This window comes from Phacochoerus africanus, chromosome 1 (genome assembly GCF_016906955.1).
Source record: "Phacochoerus africanus isolate WHEZ1 chromosome 1, ROS_Pafr_v1, whole genome shotgun sequence".
Lineage (NCBI taxonomy): Eukaryota > Metazoa > Chordata > Mammalia > Artiodactyla > Suidae > Phacochoerus > Phacochoerus africanus.
In genome coordinates, this window is record NC_062544.1 from 118,862,308 (window position 1) to 118,885,489 (window position 23,182).

At 40.6% G+C, this 23,182-nt stretch overlaps 1 protein-coding gene across 7 annotated transcripts in view; it reads right to left on the bottom strand.

The window, feature by feature from the left end:
• Positions 1-234: 234 nt before the first annotated feature.
• The window catches only part of ARHGEF3 (Rho guanine nucleotide exchange factor 3), a 341,554-nt gene continuing 318,606 nt past the window's right edge, over positions 235-23,182 (bottom strand). For 5 of the 7 annotated variants that reach the window (XM_047777298.1, XM_047777308.1, XM_047777288.1 and 2 more), the window contains 6 exons: positions 23,041-23,137; positions 22,801-22,877; positions 16,209-16,466; positions 9,254-9,424; positions 4,465-4,651; positions 235-2,442 (listed from right to left, as the gene is read on the bottom strand). In XM_047777298.1, coding sequence (XP_047633254.1) covers positions 2,090-2,442; positions 4,465-4,651; positions 9,254-9,424; positions 16,209-16,466; positions 22,801-22,877; positions 23,041-23,137 — 1,143 coding nt within the window. In that variant the 3' untranslated portion in view covers positions 235-2,089. The other 2 variants (XM_047777328.1, XM_047777337.1) reach the window with 2 other exon arrangements.

A 23,182-nucleotide genomic window follows, 5' to 3' on the forward strand; every position in this document is an offset into this window, starting at 1 on the left:
AGGATCTGGCGTTGCCGTGAGCTGTGGTGTAGGCCGGCAGCTATAGCTCCAACTGGAACCCTTGCCTGGGAACCTCTGTATGCTGCAGGTGTGGCTGTAAAAGCAATAAATAAATAAATAAATAAACCAAAAATAAAGTGTGTATTTGGGTACAATCGAAAATTTCAGAAAGAATCTCCCAGGAAGATGGGTGAAGTTTGGTGTTTGTAGGGTAAATACTGTACACAAAGAAGATGGCATTTTAATGTAATTTATTTGAAATGCTTCCAGAAAAGTTTAAGGCCAATATACAAAAACATTCATTTCATGAAAACATTCATTGACTTTCTTCCCATAGGCCAGCCCTTGACAGACTTTTCTCAACAGGCTGGCCGAAGTGGCTGATGGCTCCTGCAAAGAATGATTCATTCTTTTCCCCACCATCAAACAACCTTTCTCAGCTTTTCTGTTTCTATCTGCAGCAGGTTCATTCACTCGCCAAATCAATAACAACTGAAGAAACAAAGCAGTTTTAAATAAACTTGTAATAGAAAAAAAATTCACCATGTTTAAAATCTATAAATACAGAAATAGGCTTTACAGGATAAAATTGACTACAACTTTTTTTTTTTGAAAAATAAGTAATATACCTTGTTTTTACATTGATAAATCTTGTCACACAGCTTCTTTGAATGTACATGACAGATGTACATAATAAAATGACAACATAGTATTTACTGCTTTCCTTTCTGTAAACTTGAATGACACAGAAGATTAAAAAAAAACAAAACCTTTTTTTGGCAATAATTTAGAACCGTTTCTAATAGTGCTGGTGTGGGTACAATTTTGCACAAGTCATCTTTAATATTTACACTCGCAGGGAGCTTATCTGTGTATGTATTCAGTTACCTTTCTTCCAAGGTCTGTGACCCACCCTGCATTGTAAATCAAGGCTAGACAAAGAGGTTACAAGTTTGTCTAACTGATCCTAATTAATCATAGAGTTAATTAAGTTGGCCTCTGGAGAATGTAACTGTGATTCCGATCCCAGTACAGAGACAGAGACAGCAAACTGATGACCCAAAAGCAGAGCGGGAAAACCCAAGGCTTTTCCCAGAAGGACACTGGACTGTGCTTTTCTCTTTTAATGCTTCCCACATAAGGTCATGAAGGAGCACTTTTTCCAAATTCTTCTTACATGTTTCTATAAACAGAGTCACTGACTCGGCTGCAGTCTCTTGTCCTCATCTCTTCATTCACAGTCTAAAGTATGAGTAGTCCCAGGCAGATGAAACGAAGCAAAGATTGGCCTTTTTGTTATCTTGCCAGGTTTCCTCAGGCCCTTTGATGAGTTTTCTTCTGATGTCTTAGGCTAGAAATGGCTCTGTAAGGCCAGCCAGCATCTATGGAAGAGACTTCCTGGTGCAATGCACATTTTAGTTCAAGCTTTAGCGCTGACAGCTGCTTTTGCGCTGGTCCTTTTAAGGTCAGACTCTATTTCATGTTCTAAGAGATGACTGCATCAAATTTGCATCAGATGAAATTGCAAGGTCAAGACAGTGCTTCTTCCTTTGCAAAATTAAGCCTTCAAAAGCCCCAGGGATGTTTTCATGCTTTTTGGTTGGATGACATTGAACCAATTTCACTTGAAACATTGATTTTTCCCAGTTCTCCTTCAAATGCCATCATGACACACAAGTGACTTCCTCATATCCTGTTTGCAAAGCCCTTTGCATTTCATGTCTTCAGCAACCCTGTAAGGAGCTAGAAAAACACCGAAGGACTCTTTCAGCAAACTACATGAAACAGTACTTTACAGAGGCTTTCTATTTTTAAAAATCCAGCAAGACAAAGAAAAGTAACTTGTTCAAGTACCTCTCCAGCCATCCAGACACTTGGTAAATACAATACAGGGTAACAGTTGCCACAGATTCCAGCTTACACAGACAGATTGGCAGTTACAGTACAGGGACAAAAGTACAGATAGAAGAGAACTGGGTGAACATGGTCACACAAGTATTAAAAAGTGCTTCTCCAAATCGTTCCATGTGTGGAATGCAAATACTGTACAGGTAAGACACAGGGTACTTCCAAGAAGTACGTGCTTCTGTCAGACATTGCTTTCAACATGCCTGCTGTTCCCACAGGAAGAGTCTGTCTGCTCCATGCGCTCACAGTCTAGGCTGACTTCACTCGTGTCCATACTACAATCTGATTCACTGTCTGACTGGTCCATCTGCTCAAGTTTTGTTTCTCCTTGTAGCTCCCTGCCCCTGGTGGCGGGATCTATGAACGGTCCCTCAGAGTCAAGTACCCCAGCCTGGCCAGCAGCACACAAAACTGTCTCTTTGGCTTGACGAATACAGTTGAGCCACTGCTGTTTGTTGAAGGTGTCGTTGGCCTGCAGTGAGTGGGTCTGACTTTGGGATCCATTTTTGAAACTTACTCTGAAGAAGTTTTTAACTAGAAATGAAAAACACATTAAAAAAAAAAAAAAAGGTTAAGGGACAGGTATTTTTCCAAGCCAAAGGCAAGACATGCAGTGCCACGAACCCCCAGTACCCACAGCAGATATCACCAATTCATTACTAATTGTGTCCCACTGATCCAGGACATGGCTCGGCTCCACCCTGCAGCCTCCATCAATCAACAGGTATTGACACGGGTCTAGCAAATCAGCACAGAATGAAATCTTGTATTTTAGGGGACCCCAGAGAACTGGGTACCAATCTGGCTGCATATCAAAATCTCCTAAGAGTATGTTAAAAATGTAGATCCTGGGATCCTACCCTTAAAGATTTGGATTCCATACATCTGATGTGCACCTGATAACGTGTAATTTCAACTGCCCCAAGCTAGAGCTTTTTCAAGTTTAAGACGCTCTTTGTAACAGCCAACAGGCCCATGACCCTCCACAGTACCTGTACATTTAGTATCCAATGACTGAGAAGATATGTAAAGACACAGAACTCTTATAAGGGGGTTTCATTTTAAAATGAAATGACATTTTCATAACCTCAAGAGGGGCTACATGCCTTTAAAAACTGGTAGTGCATAGTGTGGAAGACATGTGACTAAGTTTAATAACAACATTAATTGGCATTTAATGGGCCCCATGTGTCTACTTGCATGCAGTTCACAGAAGCATCTGAGTTCATTCAGTCCCCTGCACGATCCCTGTAGCCAATAGACTAGCTTCAGATAGATTCAGGCTCCACTCCTCGCTGTGGGGCAAATGCCTTAAGTCCTCTATGTCTCAGTTTCTTTCTTTGTAAAATAGGGAAAACAAAGAGAACCTACCTTAGATGGTTATTAAGAAGGATAAATGTGATAAAATATTTAAGTGCTTATACTTATGCCTGGCATATATAGTCAGCACTTGAGAAATTTAAGTACTATTCCACTAGGGTGGAGGGATTGGTGAGGAGGTAAGAGGCAGTATACATTAATTACTTTGACAATACAATGCTGATATTAACCCAAGAGGCTCAAATGCTACTTTCTCAAAGAAGACATCCCTGACCATTTCATCTTAAACAGACCTCCTACTGCTATCCCTTTCCATCTCCTTCCTGGGTTTTAGTTTTCATAACAGTACCTGGAATATTTAATTGCTACTCACCTATCTCCTGTGTTATAATGTAGGTTCCACAGGGCTTACAAGGAATTGAGCTGTTTGGTTCATCAGTGCTTGCAAGAGTGTTTGACACATAGAAAATACTTGGTGGACATTGCTATTTAAGTGTCTCTTGGTTAATTCCTTTGTTTATCAAGTCTCAAGTTAGAGAAGCCGGTTCAAGTAATCACAGATAAACCCTCAACCCAGTTGCCCATAGTTGTGTCTCGTTAGAGGTAAGTTTGCCAGTTCAACTACAAAAATCCATGTTATGCAACTGGAGTCATATAGGGACTGTGTGGTCCTAAGAATGTTTTTATCCAATGGAAGGAGTCAGAGAAAGGGAGCTTAAGGGGCACTAGTTATGTGCAGGCAGGTCAGCTTCAATGTCTTACTCTTTTTTTGCTTTTTAGGGCCACACCTGCAGCATATGGAGGTTCCCAGGCTAGGGGTCCAATTGGAGCTACAGCTGCTGGCCCACGCTGCGCCCACAATGACATCAGATCTGAGCCGTGTCACAGCAACAGTGGATCCTTAACCCACTGAGCGAGGCCAGGGGTCAAACCGGCAACCTCATGGTTCCTAGCCAAATCCATTTCCGCTGTGCCACGATGGGAACTCCTGCAATATCTTCTCAGTCCTTCTAACAACCCTATGAAGTAGGTAACGCATGTACTTCCCCACGCCACACTCTGCAGATGGGAAACTCAGGCTCACAGAGGTTGAATAAGGTTACACAAGTAATGAAACAAACTGGAAGGCCATTTGACTCCAAGGTCATGGCTCTTCCCTTTTCACCAGCCAGCCACTCCCTCCACACTACCACAACCAAAGATGTCCAACAGGTCAAAACAAACAGTCCTCCATACTTCTCTCATTGTTGCTGAATGCCCCTCGCAGGGAGCCGCCCAGCCGCACTTCTCCGTCCTGCAGGTCTTCCAGCAGGAGGTCCTTCACGGGGATAGGCTGTCGGTACAACTGGTAGCAGAGCTGTTCATTGTGGGTGACGGCTCGAGTGATCACAAGCACTTCTTGGAAGAGGAAAACATGCAGTTTCTGGAAGAAAAGAATCCACAGGATTCCCCTAAGCAATCATCTAGCAAATGGTTAATAAATGAACCTCTATGGATAAGAGGGTACCAAGTTCACACTGGCTTCTCAAGTTCTAGGCTCAAATTTACCTCCAGGAGAACAGAAGTTGGAGGTTGGAGGCATTTCTAGATACATCCATTGCCTTTCCTATAGGAGTGCCTCCCTAGGGCCCCACTGAAGAAGACTTTTCTGCCTTAAGATACCTACAGCCAGGTCTGCCGACTCCAGGGGCAATTTACAACCTGTGCAGACACATATAGCCTCCAGTATGTTCTTCTGGGCAAAAAAAAAAAAAAAAAAAAAAAAAAAAAGACAAACTCCATACAATGAAGGATGTATTGAAGGAAAAAGAAGTTAGTGCTCACCTGGTTTTGGTTTACTGTACCCAAGATAACTCTAAAAGATCAAAATGAGTAATAGTCTATAAAGGATGAGACTGGTATATCAGAGCCTAATATTAATCCTTGCTCCCCAAACCCATAAAATATTTGTTTCTTCAACCACAGAGCTGATTATCAGCTTCATCCAGGCTTCCCAGCTCAGAACACTGCCCAGCCCAGAGGAAAGCAGTACATGTGGCTGCAGCCACAAAGAAGGATGATCAAAGAAGTTGTTCTTCTTGGTTAAGTTCATAAGAACCTCAGTGCTCTGAAGAGGTTGTGCTTAAAAGGCTGACAATTGATGTGTGTGCTGTGGGCAATAAGAGAATCTCAAAAATAAAGGCTTGTCTCAAACCACATCATGAAAGCAATTTTACTGGGTGGAGCAGGAGTAAATTGGCTCCATACAACTCCAAGTGCCAGACTCTTTCCACAGCTTGGAAATGTGGGAAGCTGAGGTGAGAAGATCCATGACCTTGCAGCTGGCTCTGGTTTTCCAGTGGAAATATTTGGGAATGTCAGCCCAGGGAAGTCAAAGAGAAGACCAGAAGAGTGAGGCTGGAAACTCACGTTAAAATCTTGATTTGGGGCCAGGGAAGTACACTCAGAATTATCAGTTTTATATTTGGAAGAAAAGATACTGTGGGTCTTCTAACCCCACGGACAGATAGATGGGGACACACACACACACACACACACCCACCCACCCACCAAAAACTGCAGAAACTAAAGCGCAACCAAATATTGGCTAGAAGAAACACAAATGATGATGATTCTGTATTGGTGTGAATGGGTAAGGGGGAGGTTTGAGATTGAAAAACAGAGTAAAGCACAAAATAATCAAGTTAACAGCTTTTTTCTTTTTGGTGTGGGAGCTATGGCAGAGAGAACGTTAAAACTTTTTTTTGGCAAATTGGGACGGGAAGGGAAAGGAAGGGGTTAGTCATTGTTTTACATACTAAAAACAAAAAATCCTGTTACTACTTTAATTAATCTTCTATCCAAGGTAGGAGGTTTGAACTCATCTTGTCTGGGCAACCTTAAAAAAATATCCTTTGGAGTTCTTGCTGTGGCACAGCGGAAATGAATCCGACTAGTAACCATGAGGTTGCAGGTTAGATCCTCAGAGGGTTAAGGATCTGGCATTGTGGTGAGCTGTGGTGTAGGTCACAGACGTGGCTTTGATCCCGAGTTGCTGTGGCTGTGTCATAGGCTGGCAGCTGTAGCTCTGATTCAGCCCCTAGCCTGAGAACATCCATATGCTGTGGGTGTGGCCCTGAAAAGCAAAATAAAATAAAATAAAATAAAATAAAGTAAAATAAATCCCTTATTTTATGAATGTTCACTGAGAATTCCCCTTCTTAGTCACAGCTCCTTGTTGCCCTCAAATTATTGAGATTTTTTTTTTTTTCTGACTCAGGGTTTTGTTCATAATGACTTTTACAATTCTACCAGGGGTAAAATGAACAAATAAAAACAAATCTCTCACCCCAACAGAAATCTTTGTTCTCAGAATTCTATCTGCCTGCCACATGAACTAGAAAGAGTTCATCTTTAATGTCCTAGGCACAGCAAGCCAGAGAATCTCAGTCTTTGACTGATGGACAGAAAGGGAACAGGCCCTCATTTCCTGGAGTAATGCATCTTCCTGACTATTTTTCAAGGGCTCCTGAGAAAGAATGTTGGAGGAGCCAGAGCATCAGACATTGTAAGTCCACTAGTGTTTTCCAAAATCAGCAAAAACCAGAATGGAGCTTTCTGGCAATCAGTAACTCCTTAGTCAAACAGAAACACTTCTTCAACCAGTGGCCTGAAACAGGTCTCATAACCTCTGTTGCAATAACAGCTGGTTAGATTTACAGCAGCATGGATAATGGGTGCTGCGACATGTACTCTATGATTTCAAACAACACTTTCAAGCCTGCTCATGAACGCCCCTGTTCAATCTAGGTCAAAAGGGCATCCTTTGAATCATCAAAGCTTTATTAAGAGCTTTTCAATCTAGTTTTGGCTTTCATTCTAAGGGTTGGCTAGATATTAGAGATGAAACACTAAAGAAGTAGAGACTGTCTTTCTCAATACTGAAATTTAAATATATAAAATAAAATATTATATACATTATACGTAATATATTTAAATTATATACGTCTGTATTACAGATTAGCATTAATTTCTATTGACTACATAAAGAAATAGCCTGGTGAATTGAACGAATTTTGAACTCTCATATAATTCAAATCCATTTTTCCTTCATGTAAGAATTTATTCATTCATTCACTCATTCATTCACCTAACATTACTGAGTGCCTTAGTATGTGCCAGGCCCCCATGATAAGAGTTGGGGATTGACAAGGCACGGTCTCTATGCTAAAAGAGCACAGTATAATTATAAGATGATTAAAAGCCACATGTAAAATAGTGATTTTCTACATTAGTCACTTAATTCACTATTCACTAAATAATATGACCAGTTTTTATAATTCAAAAAATTTAATGTTATGTTTCTTCTGATAATATTAATTAAAATCTAATTTTATAGTTATTGACTCTAATTATAAAAATTGGAGTTGACTTTCACGTCTTAAAAAAAAAAAGAGCATAGTATAATGGAAGATACTGATGGAAAGATGCAGAATCGTAACACACTGTAGTAAGCCCTCCAGGGGAGATCTGTACAAGTTATTATGATAGAAGAAGAGGAATACTTTCTTTTTCTTTTCTTTTTTTTTGCTTTTTAGGGCAGCACCCATGGCATATGGAAGTTTCCAGGTTAGGGGTCGAATCAGAGCTACAGCTGCCAGCCTACGCCGAAGCTCCAGCCTGCGCCACAGCCACAGCAATATGGGATCCAAGCCATGTCTGCGACCTACACCATAGCTCACGGCAACGCCAGATCCTTAACCCACTGAGCAAGGCCAGGGATTGAACCCACATCCTCATGGATCCTAGTCGGATTTGTTAACCTCTGAGCCACGAAGGGAACTCTGAGCAATACTTTCAATATACTGAGGAATAAAAGCCAAGAAATTGAGTATCTACAGGACAGAGCTAGATATACAGCCAATGGTCTGTATATAAACAAAAAACTGGTCTCAAAATGTCAGTCTGTGCTTAGGTACCAATTCATAAAGAAGCAGCATTTCTCACAAAGCTAAATGAATTCAATTTAAGAGCTGTTTTTATGAGATCATATACTTGTAATATCTGATTAAAATTACCCATCATTTTCTGATATCAAAGTGGGAGATGGTAACTGTTTTGTATTATTACTTTTTTTTTGGTCTTTTGTCCTTTTAGAAACATATGGAGGTTCCCAGGCTAGGAGTCTAATCGGAGCTGTTGCTGCCAGCCTACGTCAGAGCCACAGCAATGCCAGATCCGAGCCGTATCTTTGACCTACACAACAGCTCAGGGCAACGCTGGATCCTTAACCCACTGAGTGAGGCCAGGGATTGAACCTGCAACCTCATGGTTCCTAGTTGGATTATTCATTTCCGATGCGCCACCACAGGAACTCCCTGTTTGTATTTTTTTTTGTCTTTTTGTCTTTTTTTTTTTGTTGTTGTTGTTGTTGCTATTTCTTGGGCCACTCCCGCGGCATATGGAGGTTCCCAGGCTAGGGGTTGAATCGGAGCTGTAGCCACCGGCCTACACCAGAGCCACAGCAACGCGGGATCCGAGCCGCGTCTGCAACCTACACCACAGCTCACGGCAACGCCGGATTGTTAACCCACTGAGCAAGGGCAGGGACCGAACCCGAAACCTCATGGTTCCTAGTCGGGTTCGTTAACCACTGCGCCACGACGGGAACTCCCCTGTTTGTATTTTTAAAAAAAATTTTTAAACTTTTTTTTTTGGTTGCACTCAGAAAACTGCTTGTATTTGTTTTTGAAGGTCATGACCAAACAGAGAAAAAGTCAGCAACTCTATGTTGGTTTTGAAAATTTTTCTGAGTATGTAGTGGTCATGAAATTAAAAAATATATATATAATGTATACTTTATGAATTATAGCTATCTAATATATAAATATATAAAAATTATATAAAAGACACTGAAAAAGCAATTTTTGTCTAAAGAATGTGACCTTGGATAGGGAAGGCATAGTAACAGGAGGCTCAACATCAAATGGATTAAGCATTTGGGCTGGAGGCTAGGATGAGACCACTGAAGGGAGTAACCACTCACCACACCCCGGTTATTCTTCAGTTCGCCGTGACAACACAGTACTCTTGAGCTGTTGATCAGGGAGTCTTTCTGGCCTTCTTCCAGGTAAAGAAGTCGCTCTTTATAATAGCGGCATTCAGATTCTCCAGTTTTGGTGTTGATTTCTGCCACGATTCCCTGAATGATGTTTATCTGTGAAAACAAAAAGAATGTATGATGTATGGAAAAAGTAAGCAAACCATCCACACTAACATGGCCAGGGGACTCAGCCTAGAAAGTCGCTATGATATACTTGAATCTAATTCTGAGATTCTGTTTTCTACGTTGCTGCTTGGGAAAAGGGAAAAAAAATGCTTTTAATCTATCCATCTATACATCAAAACATATAGATAAATACAGTATACATATACAGAGATTTATATTACATATAAAACTAACATTGATGCATAATTTTATTTGAGAGGAAGAGATATAAAGTGCTACTTTTTTTTTTTTTTTTTCCTTTTCTAGAGTCACTTCCTGAGGCATATGGAGGTTCTCAGGCTAAGGGTCTAATCGGAGCTGTAGAACCCGGCCTACGCCAGAGCCATAGCAACTCAGGATCCGAGTCGTGGCTGTAACCTACACCATAGCTCACGGCAATGCCGGATCCTTAACCCACTAAGCGAGGCCAGAGATCGAACCCGCAATCTCATGGTTCCTAGTTGGATTCGTTAACCACTGAGCCACTACAGGAACTGCATAAAGTGCTACTTTCAATATGCGGAACTTAGAACCACTGAGCTCCATGGCGCACATCTCTTAAAACATGCTCACAATGCTGAAAATACAGGCATATAAAAAATGTGGCCAAGGAAAGAAAACAAAACAGAACATAATAGTCTAGAAAAGGGGAGTTCCTGTCTTGGCTCAGTGGTTAACAAATCTGACTAGGAACCGTGAGGTTGCGGGTTCGATCCCTGGCCTCACTCAGTGGGTTAAGGATCTGGCGTTGCCATGAGCTATGGTGTAGGTTGAAGACGCAGCTCGGATCCTGAGTTGCTGTGGCTGTGGTGTAGGCCAGCGGCTACAGCTCCGATTAGACCCCTAGCCTGGGAACCTCCATATGCTGTGGGTGTGGCCCTGGAAAAGACCAAAAAAAAAAGTCCAGAAAAGGGATTGTCCTTTAGGATTTGAAACCCCGTTTCAAGGTCTCTCTATACACATTCAATCTAACCCACAATTAATATTTGCAAACTGAGTGTGAATAAATGGTTTGGTTATCTTTTTAGTCACAAACATAAATAAGTTACAAAGGTCAGAGAATTAGGAATGGAAAGGCATTAGGAGTAAGGGTGGGGACAATTGGTCTATATACACTCACCTCTATGCCTATAGTACATGTTAATAAGTTAGGGGTAGAGGGATTTCAAAGCAATGGTGGATACATTTTTGTTATTACAAAATGAAGCAAAACAAAACAACAAGAAGTTCCTGCTGTGGCACAGCAGAAAGGAATCTGACTAGTATCCTTGAGGATGTGGGTTTAATCCCTGGCCTCACTCAGTGGGTTGGGGATCTGGCATTGCTGGAGCTGTGGTGTAGGCCTGCAGCTGTAGCTCCGATTCGACTCCTAGCCTGGGAACTTCCATACACTGAGGGTGCAGCCCCCACAAAAAGCAAAACAGAACAAAACAACAAGAATATAACACTGAGACATGGTCAGTGGACATTTATTCTGATGTAGTGTTGTTCTATCATATGAATAATACATTTAAAAGTTAGAAAATACTAGAAAACAAAGGAGCAAGAAATTAGTTGAGTAAAAACCCAATGACATCAATTCAAGGCAAAGTAATGACTTCCTCAGCAGAGTTCTCTGTCCTCTAAAAGTGAAAAACCCAACAGTCCCATCTTTCTTGTGGTGGTACTAATGGAAAAGAACTTAACAGATAAGAAATGTTATCAATAAGGCCTCTTCTTGGTCACATTTACTTAAAGGAAAAATAAACCAGTCTCTGAAAAGCAAGGTTTTAAAAGAGGACTTTACTCAGTGCAAAGCTACTGGATCTTATGTTACAGTGGTAGTGAATTCTAAGATTGTTAAGTGGTTATTTTTCATTTGCCTTCTGCCCAAAGCAACTGGATAAAAACGTCTACCCAGTTATAACTTTGGCACTTGCACTCAAGTTTGATAGACTACCTTACGGCTTTGAGCTCAAGTCTGCTGACCACATCCTATGGAGAGATGCATATAATCTATACACGTGCATAGTTACTAAAAGTTTCAAAGATCATTTATTTTACTCTTTTCTCTACTTCCTAAATTTGGAGCTAGCACTACTTTGATAATAATAATAATAAAACATTTTGCTTTTAAAAATACAGGCTCTTTATGTTACAAAAGAAAAATTTTTAGTCTCTGATGTCAATATTAAATACAAATCCTGTGAAATTAATCTGAGTTTTACTAACACAAAACATGTAATAAATAGATCAGTTTGGTATACAAATTTCCTCCTTGTTTCTTTTTTCCCCTTTTGGTTTTTATTTATGTTTATTTTTAAATTTTTTTTAGGGCTGCACCCACGGTATATGGAAATTCCTAGGCTAGGGGTCGAACTGGAGCTACAGCTGCTGGCCTGTACCATAGCCACAGCAACATCAGATCCGAGCCATGTCTGTGACCTACACCACAGCTCATGGCAATGCCGGATCCTTAACCCACTGAGTGAGGGCAGGGACTGAACTTGGTTCCTTATGGATGCTAGCCAGGTTCTTTACTGCTGAGCCACCACAGGAACTCTCCATCTCTTGGTTTTTAAAGATAACTCATGATTTATTGTCATTTTCAAAAAAATAAAAAAGAAATTTCACAAAATATACTAAAGCTATGACTGACTAAGCCTCCAAGTTAATTCAATTAATGCTTGTTGAGTACCTATCTGCTTATTTTTAAAGACTTAGAATTAATTGCTGTGGCTCATCTTATCAGTTAACTATTACTAGGTGTACCTCGGCAGCTGGAATTAACCAATACTTGAGTCAATTTTCTGAATTTCCTGCAAGTATCCACAAAACCAGAAGGAAAATATTCTGTAGGCATAAAGATGCATTCATTTCCTAATTTAACTCGGCAACTGAACATCTGGCAAATCATATGAAGATTAATAAACTCAAACGCCACCGTGGTTCCTTAGGCAGCTATGACTACTCTCAAATGCTGCTTATTTCTCTGGTGTTTGAAAAAAATAAAAAGAAACTAAACAATGGAAACAATTAGTGTTATTCCATATTCTACGTCTATGTAAGAGTAACTGTGGGTCTGCCTTTACTTATTAAAAACAGTATTTAAAAAACAAACAAACAAACAAACAAAAAACCAGTATTTTGTATTTATATTCACCGGTTCCTGAGAAGAATTTATTTGTAGAAGTATAGCGAGGAATAAAGTTACATATAGCAAATTGCCAAAAGCAAATGATTGTGGTAGTTACGCATTTAAATTAAACTTATTGTTGCGTCTCTCATCTGGGTTCAAACTGAAGGGCAGGGGCTGGTAAAGGGAGATGATGAGAGATATCCATAACAGAACAGGGATTAAGCCCACACATGCTGGAATCATCCTCAAAGAGGAATCTGAAAGCCCTGTCTGCCTAGTCCCTTGTGTGGTAATATCATCTACTTGTCGGCTCCTGATGTGGACCAGAATAGCAGCCTTCACTGCTTTGCATCAAAAGCAGGACTGTTCTTTCCATTGATTCCAGTGATATATATATATTTTTGTCTGTTATTGTTGTTGTTGTTGTTGTTGCTATTTCTTGGGCCGCTCCCGCGGCATATGGAGGTTCCCAGGCTAGGGGTTGAATCGGAGCTGTAGCCGCCGGCCTACGCCAGAGCCACAGCAACACAAGATCCAAGCTGTGTCTGCAACCTACACCACAGCTCACGGCAATGCCGGATCGTTAACCCACTGAGCAAGGGCAGGGACGGAACCCGCAACCTCATGGTTCCTAGTCGGGTTCGTTAACCACTGCGCCACGACGGGAACTCCCAGTGATATATATTTTTTAAAGGAATTGGAACAAGGGTGGGCAGAGGGAAGAGATTGGCTGCAGGATTATTTCCTGGCTGAAACAATCCTTAGAATTTAAAACATTTAATAGCCAGATCTCTGGCATATCTGAATATCCAAAGTCCAATTTTAAGAAGTTCTCTTTGGGGGGAACTCTCTATCAAAACACTTTTAAGAAATTCTAATACAGATGTGGAATTTATGCACTGCATTAAAAGCAAGACCTTTCTTCAGATCTAATCATAAGACTGAATGCTCAGTGTAGAAGCAACTTACTTAGAGTTCTCTTATTTTCCCCTTTCTTTGGTGGAAAATTTATTCAGGGGACATGTAATTCAAGTGACATTGGTACTGTGTATTTTATGGTTATCAAACAGTCACAATGCACCCAAGAATATAGGGCTAAATATTTCTGCTCATCTACGGTAGAGCCATAAGGATTTTGAAAAGAAGGGGAAAAAATTGCTGTGCCTGTATTGTGTAAATGGGAACTTAGAAGATTTGCTTTGTAGAGTCTTCATTTTCCAATACATGGCATACCTACCATGCTTCGTGCATCTGTCTGAACAACTAGGTGCAGATTAGGCTTTCGAAAATAGCATCACATTTTATGCATTAGGGAAATTGGTGCATCCTTTCAGATCACAAACAATCACATTCTAACCTGTTTTTAAATTTAAACTTTAGCTTGCTGGGTGTGTTTTTTAAAACAGAGCATTATTCTTTCATGTAACATACTAAAAAGAAGAAAACTTAACTGTGAAACTCTGAGCAGGCTTGTGTGCTTTAAAAAGTAACTATTTAGACTAGCTTGAGCTCCCTGTTGTTCTCATTCCTACAGACCACACACTGGCTGGAATGAAATACGGACGGGAGGCAACCCTATTACTTTTCCCAGTAATAAAAACAGACATGATGAAGTGAGATGGGCTTCATCCCTGATGCCTGTGTCCCCCATCGTGCTGTACTGGGAGCCTGGTCTGTGCTTGTTGGGCCTGCCAGACACATCAAACACCTCGTGAATCAGAATCAGGAAATAATCTTTCCTCATTCTCTATCCCGACACAGACAACTGGCCCAGCTCTGTACCAGTGAAGCTCCTCCACGGAGCTGGGTGGCCACACAGCTTTGGGCAGTTTCAAAGGCAACAGGGGCTTAAAGAAGCATCCGGGCTTTCAGTTCCAAGGTATAAGATCATAAAGAAGTGGAAAAGCCACAAGATTTGCAGTCTACACTGAGAGGGTTCAGATGTTACTTGCTGGCCCACGACTTGGATAAGTTATTTAACCCCTGCTCCCACCCTCACCCAGCCTCACCTGGAAAAGGAAGATAGCTCTCACATGAACAGGTATCTCAGAGGTTATCATGATGATTAAATCAGATACATAACATATAGGGCAATTACATAAAGCTGATTTACTAGGTATTCAAATATGTCAGCGAGCATTACTATTTTTATTGCTGTTGTTGTTACTATTTATTATTAGGCCCCTCTCTGGGAAGATATAGGCAGTTTTCTCCCCATGCTCAAGGCTTCTGGTTTGCTAATAACTTATGCATATCCTCCTTTTGTTCTTGTCCTGGATCCACATAGGGAATGAGCCCTTTGAATTGGTTTTTTAGCCTCCATCCCCAATGCTACCTCCCTGCGCAGGTTTCCATGACAGCACACCTGGACCACTGCAGTATCCTACCACTTGCTTCCCTGCCCTTAGTCTCCTCCATCCCATCTGACAGATGAAGAGTACCATGTCCAAGATTACATAGCTTGTCAGTGATGGAGCTGGGATTTGAACCTTGAATCCAAACTACTTAGAAAACAAAACAAAAACACAACAAAGGGAAAATGTCTCAAACTGATATTTAAAACTCTCTATAATCAATATGAACCACCAATCTCCGCCTCCTCTCCTGCTATTTCCTGAGTATAATCAATGCCACACAGACTGATCCATGGCATTCCCTGGCATGCCTGCCCTGTCATTTCTTCACACCTTTGATCAGGCCATTTGCTCCTCCTGGCCTGCCATCTCCATCTCCTGTGCCCTGCCCCACAGAGCACTCCAATCAGAATCAACCTCTCTGGGCAGAATGTTCACAGTTCGCCATATTCTCACAGTATGTACCCATTTTTCCTGGTCTTCTCTTGCTGTTAGGGAAGAATCCATATTTCCCAAACCACCCAGCCCCATACTCACCACTGCTGGTGAGCGGGTTGGACTAGGCTCCACTCTGCAATGTGGGGCTGGTGAGAGCTGGGTCTTAAATGGGTGTTTGACTTCACAAATAGGCTTTGTGGCAAGGATGCCTTTTAGGCAACTTCCATTTGCTAACTAAACAAAGCTATTCATTTTCAAATCTCCACGGAGATCTTAACCCTCAGTTAGCAACTATAACAGATTACAGAGTCACCTATGCAGAATCAAGAAAATTCAGAATCAAAGGGACTTGAGAATGCATTTCATGTAAATACTGCATTTTATAGATTAGGAGTAGTATTTTAACATTTTTTTAATTTTTTTTTTTCCTTTTGGCTTCTTAGGGCTGTACTTGTGGCATATGGAAGTTCCCAGGCTAGGGGTCAAATCAGAGCTACAGCTGCCAGCCTACACCACAGCCACAGCAATGTGGGATGTGAGCCATGTCTGTGACCTACACCACAGCTCACAGCAACACCAGATCCCTGACCCACTGAGCAAGGCCAGGGATTGAACCTGCATCCTCATGGTTCCTAGTCGGATTTGTTTCCACTGCACCACAACGGGAACTCCTGATTAGGAGTAGTATTAACTTGTAAAATCAAAACATGGTTGAAGGCAGAGCCAAGCCTGGAACCCAAGAATCCTGAGTCCCAGGTACCAAGGCCCCTTCATTCAGCCATTGGGGAAAATAACAAGGGAAGAGAGAAAAAAACAAACTCACAGCTTCTTCCAGGTGCTGCTGATCTGGATTATCATTCGGTGTGTGCCTCAAGATTTCTCGAAGAAGCAGAGGGTATTTCACCAGACGGCTTCTTGGAATATCAAGGAAATTCCAGAGATCTAGTTTGCGGCTAAAGGGGGATTCTAAACATCGCTGTAGGAAGTCTTGGACTCGGTGATCTTGTTTCTTGTGGTCCAGCAGAGCCTTGGCAGCTACTTGATTGCTGCAGTAGCTGTCATAGGAGCTGAGACAAGGGAGCTAAGAAAGAAACATTAAAAGACGGTTGGAACATTAAAATAATCGTGCTCTGAAGCTACATTATTCATTGGGACTGAACAAAACCTAACTGGTCTCCAGGCCTGACCAATATTCCTTTATCTGCATGGCTGGAGGAGACAGACAGCGGAATCTTCAAAATGGCAGTCAATGGAGAGGTTTTTTTAAGCTCTGGCTTGACTGTACAAAGTTATTTTCTTAGTTGTATGTTTACTTTCTTGATTGATGAGATCCTAATAATTTGCTGCATTTCTGTCAATCTAAACTAGACATAAAAGAACTGAAATTACTATATATGCATATAGTTCAGAATTTTCCTAAACTAAAATTATTGCTTATACAAACAGAATTGTCCTAAACTTTCAAAACTACCTGGTGAGAGGAAAGCCTCCCCCTCCTTTTTTTAAAATAGAGGTTCTTTTGAATTTATTAATAAGAAACTAATCTTGAAAACTTAGTGCTACAAAAAGAAAGGAACCAGACCCCACAGCCCAGCCTTTAGCATGGCCCAGGGCAAGCACCTCAACATTAGTTTTAAGGTACCTGATTCAAGGAGTTCCAAAGAACTCCAAGAAGTCAAAGCAAAAGTATAATTAGTAAAAAATTAGAGGCAAAAAGCATTTAGAAAAGACTTTTAAATTAGTTCTACAGACCAGAATGATTCTTGGCTATACCAAATGGTTAACATTACAATTCCATGCAAAGAACAACTCAAGCTTTAGAACACCTCAGCTCCACTATCTTCCTTCCAGCCAAATACTAATTTCCCTGACATGCCCCATCAGTCAAATGGTACAAACATGGAGTCAGAGACTCAGGGAAAGAGCTGTTCATTCCTTCCTCACTTCTATGAGTGCCATCCAAGACTTAGCATCCTAATGCACAGGCTGTCAGTTTCCAGAAAGTCACTGGAGGCAATAAAATGTAGCTAATGGCCCTGATGTGTTTCCCTTGGACGAGAAAGCCACATTTACCACTTGCTCAGCAGGGGAATTCATTGCCAGACAGTGACAAGAGGGTCTTTCATCTCTGCATGCTCGGTACTGTACATGGGCCTAGTGTATGGTACACATTCAGTGTTTGTATTCTGAATGAACAAACAAATGAATGTTTAATGGATTACCAGATTAGGTAATATTTGCCGGTTTATGAACATGGTTTAAATTGTAACAGCATCTGAACAATGGGTCAAAGTTAAATATTTTGCTTCTTCTTTTACACCTTTAATTGAAAGTATTTTCTTAATGACTAAAACCAAACAAGATATCATGGATATAATAGTTTTTTTTTTTTTTTTTGGTCTTTTGTCTTTTTAGGGCTGCTCCTGTTGCATATGGAGGTTCCCAGGCTAGGGGTCTAATTGGAGCTGTAGTCGCCAGCCTATGCCAGAGCCACAGCAACGCCAGATCTGAGCTGTGTCTGCAACCTACACCACAGCTCACAGCAACACCAGATCCTTAACCCACTGGGTGAGGCCAGGGATTTAACCCACAACCTCATGGTTCCTAGTCGGATTGGTTTCTGCTGTGCCAAGACAGGAATTCCTCATGGATGTAATGTTTAAAAAGTTTACTGTTGAGTTTAACATTCCTTAGAAATGTCTACTTTCTTTATGTGTTGTTTTAAAAAACCCTCTACCCTCTTTTTTTTTTTTTTGTCTTTTTAGGGCTGCACTTGAGGCATATGGAGGTTCCCAGGCTAGGGGTCCAATTGGAGCTGTAGCTTCTGGCCTACACCACAGCCACAGCAATGCCAGATCCAAGCCGCATCTGTGACCTATACCACAGCTCAGGGCAACGGTGGATCCCTAATCCCCTGAGTGAGGCCAGGGATCTAGAACCTACACCCTCATGGATACCAGTCAGATTCGTTTCCACTGAGCCAAGACAGGAACTCCAAACTTCTATTTGTTTTATTTATTTATTTATTTTTCCTGCTGTACAGCAAGGGGACCAAGTTACTCTTACATGTATATATTTTTTTCCCCACCCTTTGTTCTGTTGCAGTATAAGTATTTAGACATAGTTCTCGATGCTACTCAGCAGGATCTCCATGTAAATCTATTCCAAATTGTATCGGATAACCCCAAGTTCCCGACTTTTATTTGTTTTAAAAAGAGCTATAGACATCCTTGCCTCAATGTTGTATTTGAAAGTAATGATAATTGGTGCTTACACATACACACAGACACACACGCATTCACTTCCCAGATATGGGATTGTGGCTTGTAATTCAGAGCTTCAGAGTTAATTAATAAAGAGACTCAGGCCCTCTTAATTTCATTCTACTTTGTCACCTTTTAAAAAGACCTGGAAATTTCCAATGTTTTCATTACAGAGAAACAAATCAGTAGTAACCATCAGTAAACTAGTGAGGTACCCTAACCACACTGCTGCTTGCTATCCAATGGGCCATTACTTTCTCTGATCCTGCACCCCTACTGCCATGGCAACCAAATCCTGATCTGGTCCTGTATTCACACCTGACAGGGTGCTCATTTCCTGAGCAGAACCCAAAAAGCTATCTGGTTCAGCTCACTGGCTAGAAAAAGCCCAAGTAATCTATAACTCGACAGAGAATGAAAAATGTACAGAGAATGGTTCCCAAATACACACACATTCACTTATAGAAAATGTAAGAAGCGATAACACAATAGTTAAGAGGACAGACTCTGAAACCAGGCAGAATCATGCTCAAAGCCTAACTCAGACAATTACTAGTCAAGTGACCCTTCAGGGAGCCTCAGTTTCTCCACTTACAAAATGCACATAGTAATACCTTTTTCCTTGAATGAAATCCTGAGATAGAGCAGATAAAAAGCATTACACAACAAAGCAGAAGCAGACTCAGAGACAAAAAAGACAAACTTATGGTTACCAAAGAGGATGAGGGTCGGGGAAGAGAGAAATGAGGAGTTTGGGATTAACAATTAGGTAAACAACGAGGACCTACTGTATAGCACAGGAAACTATACTCGATATCTTATAATAACATATAATGGAAAAGAATCTGAAAAAGAATAATATATACATATGTATATATATGGGATATATATATGCATACATATATATAAATATAAAACTGAACCATTTTGTTGTATACTTGAAACTAATACAATATTGTAAATTAATTATACTTCAATTTTAAAAAAAATGTAACACAAGTTTGGTTCCTGGTTAAGAATCAGTAAGTACTAGATATTGCTATTATTTATCCCTAGAATATATTTTTTTAAATTTTTATTTATTTTTTATTTCTATTTATTTATTTATTTATTATTATTTTTTTGTCTTTTCCTAGAATATTTTTATTGAAGAAATTCTGGTTTAGAGAAGCAAATCTAGTCTGATGGATGTCTGTCCCCTCTGTCCTAAAGCTTTGAACTAGCTCTTTAAATAGACCATTAAGAATTTATAAGGGAAACTCTTTCACTTTTTTTTTTTTAGCTAATTCTTTCTATCTCCCTATCGCTGAGAAAAGGGATAGAACAAATCTATTTTTTTTTTGCTTCCATATACCCTGCCTCTCTCTTTGGAATGAAAATTTAATTAGAACCCAAATTAATATAAGAACTTCTGCCTTGGAGAGCTTATAAATTATTTTATCACTGAAAAAACCTTAGCGTGAAGATAAAGTCACTTGGGAACTTGTGTCTTTATGACAGAGGAGGCTCATAAGAACAGGCCAACCTGTGAGTAACCAGGGTGGTTCCCTGAAAAAACCCCACCACTCTGTTTAAGGTCTTCCAAGTAAATGTAATTGATTCATTCTAGGGTCAAAAGGACTGGTCAGGGCTATCCACTTGGGAGGCTCACTTGTTTAAAAGGTCCCCCCCCGCCCCACTTCTTTTCCTTTGGGGAGAAATAAATCAATTTTTCATGGGTCGAAATGGGCTCTGACTTTTCTCATTCAAAGTCCACTAAGATGTTTATTTTGTTCTGTTAAAAAGACCAGAACTCAAACAGATGTACCCCTTGGTTTACAGTTCCCACTCATACGGACACATCTGCAGTTAAAAGAGGGAAAACATTTAACAGCTCGTCAGGCCTGATAAATAAGGACTGTTTCTCATGAGGTCTGGTAACAATGGGCCAGTTGTTTAATTTTAGCCTGCTCTTCACCCTGCAAGGCCCTATTTTGTGTCTGAAAGGTCCAGACTGCAGTGGACTGGCATGGACGAACTTCTTTTGGGTACAGAAAAGGACTGCAAAAGCTATCCTCAAAGCAAACCAATATCCTAATAAAAGTGCATTTATTTCAGAAAAAAATTAGTAATTAGGCAAATGCATTCATTTTTGCTTCTGGTGTGAAGTGATGATTTGTATATGACACCTTGTAGCTCTGCATTGCCATTTTGTCAAAAACAGAGGAGTCATCGTGCTAATTCTGGAGGGTTGTGGGCTCACTCCCACCAAAGCCATCCACAGACTGAGGAAGTTCAAGAAATACCAAGGCAGACTCTCTCCTCTCATTACACCTCCTCTGTCTCCAGCTGTCTGGCTCTCTTTAGAGAAATTTATCTGTGGGCAATGAAGACATCTACCACGGCTCATAATAAAATGAAAGTCAAGGATATAAGATGAATGGTCTCTCCTGAAATATTGAGGCACATTTTCTAAATTATTCATCCTAGAACATTACTTCCCTTTCAGATTCCCTTGGGATATTTCAGCCTCAGTGCTAAAATTGACTCCTGAACTGGAGCTGAAACCCTCAGAGTTTCTTGATCAAGGCAGTAATTGAGAAGCGTAAGTGAAAAGATCAACATCAAAACTTAGGAGCGGGAAGGTTTAGGAAGGTTAAAACACAAATAAAATGGAACTGGATAAACAGAATTCACACAGTAAGAGTAGGATTTATAATTTCCACAACACTCTCCAAGCAGTGGGATGACTCTAATACTTGCTGTTGTGGCACTTCCTGCCTATTTTTCTGGAACAGTGTGTGGATCAGAGGGATGAGAGACCTAACCCTGCCTGGAAAAAGTTTTCAAAGTAATCTGCTCTCCTGACCTGCTTCGTAACAAATGAAAAACACCTGGAGCAGGGGTGAAACACTCAAGGACTCGCAGAGTGAAACAGAAATGTATAATAGGGAGTGGTGGGGACTGTGGAAAAATAGAGTCCATGCCTTGCCTAAAATAAATTAAACAAATGAACAATCACTTTATGCACTCAATAAAACACAAATTCAGCCCTAGAACCATAAATTCACAATCCATAACCTACAGTCAGAGCTGATTTCTTCAATTAGGAAAGGGAATGGGTTATATTGGGATAAAGTTTAGCACAGGACCCAGCTCTCCTAAATTACTTAGTATAAGATATATGCTAAACATTAAAAACATTTAGTTATTACCTTGTTTATGAAATATTTGACCACAGAGTTTTTAATAGCATGAATAAAAGGCTTTTATAGTGCTAGAGAGAAAGCTTTTCATGAATTTTTTTTTCTTTTTTTTTGTCTTTTGTCTTTTGTCCTTTTTTAGGGCCGTACCCGCGGCATACGGAGGTTCCCAGGCTTAGGGGTCTAATCGGAGCTATTGCTGCCAGCCTATGCTAGAACCACAGCAACGCCAGATCCGAGCCATGTCTGTGACCTACACCACAGCTCATGGCAACACCAGATCCTCCTTAACCCACTGAGCAAGGCCAGGGATGAAACCTGCAACCTCATCGTTCCTAGTCAGATTCGTTTCCGCTGTACCAAGACAGGAACTCCTATTCATGAATTTTCATTAGAATAAAAAAGGCAATAACTATATTTGTAACTGGCCTGATGTGAATATTAATTAGTTTCACATTGCTTGATGTGAAACTAGTAACAATTTCATGAATAACTTCACTTCTTTTATTGCACAAAGCCCATGTTATCTTTAAGTACATTTATAGTAATAAAAAAATGTTTCTATGCTTTGAGGAGATAAAGCCTAACTATAACGATACTTTTTTTTTGTCTTTTTAGAGCTGCACTCACGGCACATGGAAGTTCCAGGCTAGGGGTTGAATCAGAGCTGCAGCTGCCGGCCTATACCACAGCCACAGCAACTTGGGATCCGAGGCACGTCTGCAACCTATACCACAGCTCAGGGCAAGGCCAGATCCTTAACCCATTGAGCGAGGCCAGGGATCGAACCCATGTCCTCATGGATACTAGTCCGGTTCATTACCACTGAGCCATGATGGGAACTCCTGTAATGATAAATTTTTTCTGCTGTGAAGCCAATGCCTTCCAACAAGAAAAAGTCAAGGTGAAATGAAACTTCATCTACATTATTGAAATTTATCTTCAATCAAGACAAGAGAACTTTTCTTACCCAGCCCACGAGAATGGGACCAACGTGTTCAGTCGAGCCATCAGGCTTCCGGACATCTCGAAGCTGACTAAGGAGGTCTGGTAAAAAAATAACAAATGGAATGCTTATTTTGTTAGGCATGCAAACATGAATGGGGCTATAAGATTCTGAGTTACTCACATTATTACATAACCGTGACTTGTTATAAGACAACTCACTCAAGGCTACAAGTCACAACTCATTCTGGGAACAAAATTATACCTTCGTGTAGAGGAATCAAGGAGTCCAGTGTTCCAAAAATTTGATTCAACTCTTGTTCTGTCATTATGGAGAGTTTCAGCATGGGGTCATGATAGGCCTGCACAAGAAGGGCAAGAGATGGAAGCAAATATTTAAAATCAGA